Source organism: Leuciscus leuciscus (genome assembly GCF_965113295.1).
Source record: "Leuciscus leuciscus genome assembly, chromosome: 6".
Taxonomy (NCBI): Eukaryota; Metazoa; Chordata; class Actinopteri; order Cypriniformes; family Leuciscidae; genus Leuciscus; species Leuciscus leuciscus.
The window spans coordinates 16,511,913-16,519,623 of record NC_138730.1 but is presented as its reverse complement, the minus strand read 5'-3'; the positions used below and the strand labels follow the sequence as shown (position 1 = coordinate 16,519,623).

General features: G+C 36.8%; 1 protein-coding gene across 1 annotated transcript; it reads right to left on the bottom strand.

Annotated features, from left to right (window-relative positions):
• Positions 1-403: 403 nt before the first annotated feature.
• On the bottom strand, positions 404-6,503 carry txndc12 (thioredoxin domain containing 12 (endoplasmic reticulum)). Its single transcript, XM_082172459.1, has 7 exons — positions 6,346-6,503; positions 5,802-5,862; positions 5,166-5,218; positions 4,457-4,530; positions 4,257-4,326; positions 1,554-1,637; positions 404-1,255 (listed from the first exon to the last, which is right to left on the bottom strand). The coding sequence occupies exons 1-7, from the start codon at positions 6,446-6,448 to the stop codon at positions 1,173-1,175; spliced, it is 528 nt and encodes a 175-aa protein (XP_082028585.1). The 5' UTR covers positions 6,449-6,503; the 3' UTR covers positions 404-1,172.
• Positions 6,504-7,711: the final 1,208 nt, after the last annotated feature.

Below are 7,711 nucleotides of genomic sequence, written 5' to 3'. Positions count from 1 at the left end.
TGGGGTCAGCATTTATGTGTATCTGAAATCTTTTGTTACATTATAAATGTCTTTACTGTCAATTTAGATCAATTTAATGCAGCCCTGCTGAATAAAAGTATTAAAAAATAAAATAAATAAAAAACTGATCCCAAAATTTGAAGGGTATGTAGAGATCAGACTTCTGTATTATATAATTGTATTATTTTTTATACTGTTGTCAACAATTGCATAAAAATTATTTCTATTTTGCTCAAAATACAGCTGAGACAATGTAGCACATCATTTTTAAATTCGTTTTATAAAATCCAAAACCACCAAGGAGAAGGGCCTGAGAGACGATATTTCCATAAAGTACCTTTGGGAAACTAGTCAAACATCAGTTACTCCACTTTGTGCTAACACTGAAATGAATATATTACAATATTTTATATCAACTTTATTTGTAGCCTCATTTTACATATTGGTAAAAAATACAGTATGGTGAAGAAAGACAATTCCCTCTCAATCCGAAAAAAAAGTTTACATTACAGTCCTTAAATCGCAAGTATTGTCAATAGTATAAATCTCTTTTTAAACCAAAGGCAACTCCATATATTGAGGACTAAAAACTTTTCTAATACACATTTCTAGTAGCCTTAACATAATGGATCTTTCACACTCATGAAAACAAATCATATGTTAGATTTAGGTGGGTACAGTTTGGGGATTATAAGGCCCTTCATATATGCGACTGGGTAACTGGATCAGTTTCACCGCAGCTTGCAAGATATGGCTTGGAAGCACAAGAATCGCCTGTGTTAAATGTTTCTTAGTCGGACAAAATGTGGAGTGCCTTGAGAATGAAGTCAAGAGGGTTGATGGGTTTCGACATAAATAATCAATATGGACACGTAAGCTTTGAATTTGAAAAGAAAAAAAAGCTTTTTTTAGCACCCTTTATGTGACATGGACAGCAAGTATGCTTTGGTTCTCAAAGTAATCAACCGAAAGCTGCGATATCTGGAAATGTAATCAGTAGATGCGTTATAAATTCCTTCATTTCTGAAGCTTCTTGTGCTATAGCAGGTCAAATGAAATCACAGGAGGAGTTGAGGTTGGGGATGATGAACAGATGGATGGATGGATCTAGTGTGCCCAGCGGAGAGATGTAGTGTTCTGGCTGAGATCTCTCCATGCCACTTCTGCCGCTCTCAGAGTTCGTCACCGGCGTGAGCGGCGTTCCTGAAGGCATCTCCAGTCAGCTTCTCTTGAGCTTCCTTCATGCTAGCCACAACTGCACATGGAAGAGATGTGAGGTCAAGGAACATTTCATCACAGTGCACTTAAGTCTAGTTTGGTTTTCACATTGATCTTCAGAATGGACCGCACACACTGTCAATCCTGTTTTGCTTTGCTATTCGAATGCACGGTATACTATATGAAAGTGAACGAAAACTAAAATTCAGGCACAGCTTAAGTCTATACAGTGCATTATTTATGGTATTACCAATTCAGGCTCATTGGGGAAACAAAAAAAGATATTTAGTTGTTTCCTGCATATTTCACAACACTTTCAAAGTAAAATGTCTTACCTTGATCTGCATTGCTGTAGAAGTACTTGTAGTTCGGGTTTCCATTTTTGTTTGTGATCTCAGAGTGGACTTTACCAGTGGGATCTAACAAAGAGCAAAGCACAGTTTTTCCATCCATGTTGTAACAGTCGGCTTGACCATTTACTGACACCTAGTGCCGTGGATGCAGCATCACACAAGAGGAAACTGGTTTGTTACGATATTGTAGAAACACCCTTTTCAAACATGCTTAATTTGTGATGAAACTGAGATGAAACTCCAATAATGTGAGGGTTACTGAGATAAAGGCAGTCATATTTGGCTGTTATGTGATAACATTTCACCACTAATTAAGACACTGACTCCTCCCTCCCTTCATGTAAAATTAAATAAAACTGCTTTATTAGGCCACTAATATAGCCTTCAAGATGAAAAAAAAAAAAGGAAAAAACCCCACTTTTTTTCTGTAGGAATAAACCTTTTAAATGATCAAGGAAATGGAGTCCACCTTTAAAGGGTTAGTTCACCCAAAAATGAAAATTCTGTCAGTAATTACTCACCCTCATGTTGTTCCAATCATGTAAGACTTTCGTTCATCTTCGGATCACAAATTAAGATATTTTTGATTAAATCTGAGAGCTATCTCACTCCTCCATAGGCTTCCAGAGGGACCGAAACTCGCCGGCCCAGAAAGTCAGTGAAGAAAATGTTGAAATAGTCCAAGTGACTACAGTGGCTCTACATTAAGTTTATCATGCGACGACAATACTTTTTGTGCGAAAAAACAACAAAAATAACGACTTTATTCAACTATTAGTGTTCTTCAATGTGGGCCTCTGACGAGAGTTCACGGGAGCGCCACGACGCATGCGCGAGAACTGAGATTACGGCGTTCTTCTTCTACTACTACTTGTTATTGGCTGCTCACTCCTTAGGAGTATTATCGCCATCTACTGTACAAGATGACGTCCCGACATTCCCGGGAGCGCAAAACGGTCTGTTTACAAGCAGCTGAAGACGCGCGCTGTATGTAAAACTGTATTCGTAAATATGTCCGCAGATTTCGATGTAGATGAAGATTTGATTTTTTTTTTTAACAACCATACTTATTCGAACCAGAATACACAGACATTGAACTACAAGAGATGGAAGATGCTGCAACACAACCGCAGTCTGCTTCTGAAAGACAGAGAGCATTGGACAGCTGATGGTGTAAATGTAATCAGTGCCAAGCGATGCCTACTGAGGCCATCCTTACAAATATTTTGGTTTGCCGTAACAGCCCAAAAAAAAAAAAAAAAAAAAAAAAAAAAAGGGGTCGGTTGGTCGGTCTATATATAGCCTATATTCTTTCGCAAGTTAACGCAAGTTTACAACCGGCAAGTCGTTTTTTTTATCAACTTAAAAACCAAAGGGGACTTTTTTAGTCCAAAAGGGTAAAAAAATTATTAATTGGGTCGGTCCTAAATTGACAGGGTCGGTCGGGTTATGGCAAACAAAACTATTTTTAAGGATGGCCTGAACAGGAGAGCGTGTGCTGCATCGATTGGGACATACAGTTACATACATTACGAATACAGTTTTACAAAAGCAAAATAATATAATATTTGATGATTGATCGAAAATCGTATCTCTCCCCCCACATGCTCACCTGCAAGACGCTCCGACATTAAATTTCTCTGTAGGCTACTGTAGGCTTTTTGTAGAAAGCCTTTCTTTAAAGTGAATTTCGTTTTGTATTAATTGTAGCATGCAGGCAATATAATCAGGACACGGAGGCGCCCGCGCGCTCGTCTCTTAAATGAACCAAAACTCTACATTGAATCTTTAAAAAAAAAGAAGAAAGAATATAGGCTATATATAGCCCGACCAACCGACCCCTTTTTTTTTTTTTGGCTGTTACGGCAAACCAAAATATTTTTAAGGATGGCCTCAGTAGGCATCGCTTGGCACTGATTACATTTACACCATCAGCTGTCCAATGCTCTCTGTCTTTCAGAAGCAGACTGCGGTTGTGTTGCAGCATCTTCCATCTCTTGTAGTTCAATGTCTGTGTATTCTGGTTCGAATAAGTATGGTTGGTTAAAAAAAAAATCAAATCTTCATCTACATCGAAATCTGCGGACATATTTACGAATACAGTTTTACATACAGCGCGCGTCTTCAGCTGCTTGTAAACAGACCGTTTTGCGCTCCCGGCAATGTCGGGACGTCATCTTGTACAGTAGATGGCGATAATACTCCTAAGGAGTGAGCAGCCAGTAACAAGTAGTAGTAGAAGAAGAACGCCGTAATCTCAGTTCAGCGTCGTGGCGCTCCCGTGAACTCTCGTCAGAGGCCCACATTGAAGAACACTAATAGTTGAATAAAGTCGTTATTTTTGTTGTTTTTTCGCACAAAAAGTATTGTCGTCGCATGATAAACTTAATGTAGAGCCACTGTAGTCACTTGGACTATTTCAACATTTTCTTCACTGACTTTCTGGGCCGGCGAGTTTCGGTCCCTCTGGAAGCCTATGGAGGAGTGAGATAGCTCTCAGATTTAATCAAAAATATCTTAATTTGTGATCCGAAGATGAACGAAAGTCTTACATGATTGGAACAACATGAGGGTGAGTAATTACTGACAGAATTTTCATTTTTGGGTGAACTAACCCTTTAAGCAATGGTTGATGTTCTAATCCAGAGCATTTGCTTAGCCGATTTGTTTATGTATATAACCTACCCAGGAAAAGTATTCTGGGAATGTAACCACCATCTGGGCTGAAGGACTCATCTTTAGGCTCCTCTTCATCCTGTAGCCACATGAGACATGTAATGAGAAGATTAATAAATGCGGTAGAAGTGCAGTTCATTATTGGTTCAACTAAAGTAGTTAACTAATGAAACCGTATTGTAAAGTGTTGCCATATAAATAATACTCACCTCCAAGTTAATCATGACAAAGTTGTGGGCCAACTCAGAGATGTCCTTCGATTCAGCAAACTTGGGCTTTAGTGCTAAAGTTATTTTTACAACATAATCATTTATGAGTACATTTCAAGGTAACAGAATAAGCCATACATACAATACTGTTAAAAAGTTTTAGGTCAGTAAGATTTTTTAAATATATTAATAGTTTTATTCAGCAAGGATGCATTACATTGACCAAAAGTAACAGAAAAAAATATATAATTCAACTAAATGCTGTTCTTTTGAACTTTCTATTAATCAGAGAATGCCGATTAATTTTACGGTTTCTACAAAAATATTAAGCAGCACAACTGTTTTCAACATTGACTATAATATGAAATGTTTCTTGAACATCAAATCATCATATCAGAATGATTTCTGAAGGATCATGTGACACTGAAGACTGGAGTAATGATGCTGAAAAATTCAGCTTTGCATCACAGGAATAAATTAGTCTAAACTATATTCAAATAGAAAAAGAGTTATTTTAAATTGTAATAATATTTGACATTACTGTGAATAATTTTTTTTATATTGTATACATTACTTTTTATATTGAATTTTTCAAAAACATTAAACAAAAATATTACTGACCCCAACCTTTTGAATATTAATTTGAAATACTTTTGTATTTCCATTCTTATGGCAGACATTCTGGCCAAAGACTCGAGCGGCCACATACCTTTACAGGCGCCGCACCAAGTCTTGTGAACAATGACCATCAGAGGGAGTCCACTGGACAGAACAAGGTCAGAATTACGTTAGAAAATCACATTCAAAAACGAACGCTGGAAGATGTAAACCTTATGCAAGCAAACTCTCAGTCCCACAAGAAGCAATGGCAATACTTATGAAATTTTATACTTGTATGAGCTCATACTTTTATAGTCGTGCTCAATTTTAATTAGAGGACCAAACGGAGCCAAAAAGTGGTGCAGTTGCAGATATTTATATGGCATATACATTCTGATAGTATAGTTTGTAATGCAAATCATTGACATTTTTTATAACAGTATAGCAGACATATAAATATCAGTCTCACACTCTATATCTGAACTGAAGACAAAATAAAACCTGGGATAAAACCTGTAATCAGTCAGACAACAGAATGCATGTAGTAGATTGTGCACAAAAGGTTTTTATCGTGCTGATAAATTTAGAGGCCTTAGAGATGCCCGTATCAAATATGATACAGTAGGCTTTATAGGATTAAACATGACCTGATTATATTTCTGAAAGTCTGGTACAGGCCTACCTTTCATAGAAATATTTAAACCACAACGTTACAGAGATGAAAGGGTATTACAGTCATATATACCTTGCTTCAGCCTCCTTCTTCCCATCTTCAAGGCTCCTCCAGTGAATGTGGTCCCCAAATCCTTTAATAAACACAAACAAGTGCATAATTATGTAACATGATACATCCGGCTGGGAACAAGTGTACCTGTTGGAACAAGCCAGGACTAGAACAACAGAACAAAGAAATCTGACACAAAAAACCTGTGATCAGAGTCTTTCATCCAATTCCCAAATGACAGAGCTGACTTCGCCGTTCAGTATTCATAACTCTGAGATCATCTGATCAGTTATGATCTAAAGATTACAAAATCCCACCAACTCAGGTTAAAGATGAGCTCATATCTGAATAAAACACACTGATTTTACTTATACGGAGAATAGATATACTGTAACTAACAACAGACAGTCACCGTTACTAAGATAGTAGTGAGTTTGATCTCGGTCAGTCGGGAGTTACATTAGATCCGCGTTCCGGGTGTGAAGCCGGTGGTCTATCGTTAGCACGGCTAGCTTTGATAGGGATTGTTCTAGATCGATTGTTTACATTTATTGACATTTTTTACCTCGTCCATCGCCATCAGCTAAGACCTCCCCGAAATGTGATGCAATAAAACCCAGTATAAATGAAACCAGCGTAATGTTGAGTAAAGACGACGGCATTTTCATTGCGATGGTTGTTAGCCTTGAGCACTGAGCAGCCTGTATGTGACGGAGGGAACCCCGGCCGCTGGGTCCTAAAACCTGCCGGATTAAACCTAAACGGTACAGAGTTGCCATATCCTCCTGGGACCCAGAATATGCATCTGTCCACGCACTGACCACTGTAGTGGACATTATATTTTAGTGAATTTCTCTGACACCATACATGTCACAGTCTGGATGTCCTGTAAAGAGCACACTCAGGGCTTAACAGAGATACCAAATGTTTGGAGGTTTCACCATGAAAACAACTTCTCATTGATCTTTAAAAATGACTGACATTAATTTAGTTATCAAATGTAGCACTCTTACGGAAATATGATAATACATTCTAATTATCATTTAAATTGAACTACTTTTCAATCTGTATTTCATAACCCAACATGTCAGGAAAATATTATGGGGTTTCCAATCAAAAGATGACTTTCTGTTTCAGAACAGGGCATCCATTTCACACATGTCCACTGTAGAGGACTCCAGGACTTAAATCATGTTTATCAGGCATTTTAGGAGACACAACAAGTGAATAGGGAAATCAATTATACATCAATATTGCTATTAGATATTACCTATTATTAAAATGTTGCCAAGTATTACTCCCATTATTACACTTATTTTTTCATTACATGTTGCCCCAGGAATACATTAATATGCAAATTAGATACAGAGTATCCATACCATTGTATTGAATGGAAATATTCATTTATGTCCATTTTACCCAAATATTTCATAAAGCAAAATAGTGTATAAATTCATTCTGTTATATCTTTCATAACATAGTTAAGAATAATCTTTATATAAATTTTGGTTTAAAAAATCCAGAAACCCACAAATTGATTGGGGAATAATATATTTTTTTAAATCCCATTGTTTTTGCCTATACATGAAATTTCATGTCATTTTATTTTTTAAACAACTGAGTCTTGGTGTCCAGGACATTGCATTTTTCAAAAATGTTTTTACCATTTATTTCGTATGCTTTAAACAATTTGATGACACAAAAAAAAAAAAAAAAAAAATCTGGGTCTCAGGGGGATATGGCAAGAATTAATTTCTACTCATTTCCTTGTTATTCAGAAAAAATAAATAAATACAATATATTGCACTATTGGAATTAAAAGGGCAAAGCCAATGATGTGCTTGAATGTCCTTCAAAACTCTCCCCCACTGTCACCCTCACACGAAAGACAACTGTTGTGTTCCAGAAATTGCTCTAATAACCGAATTTCT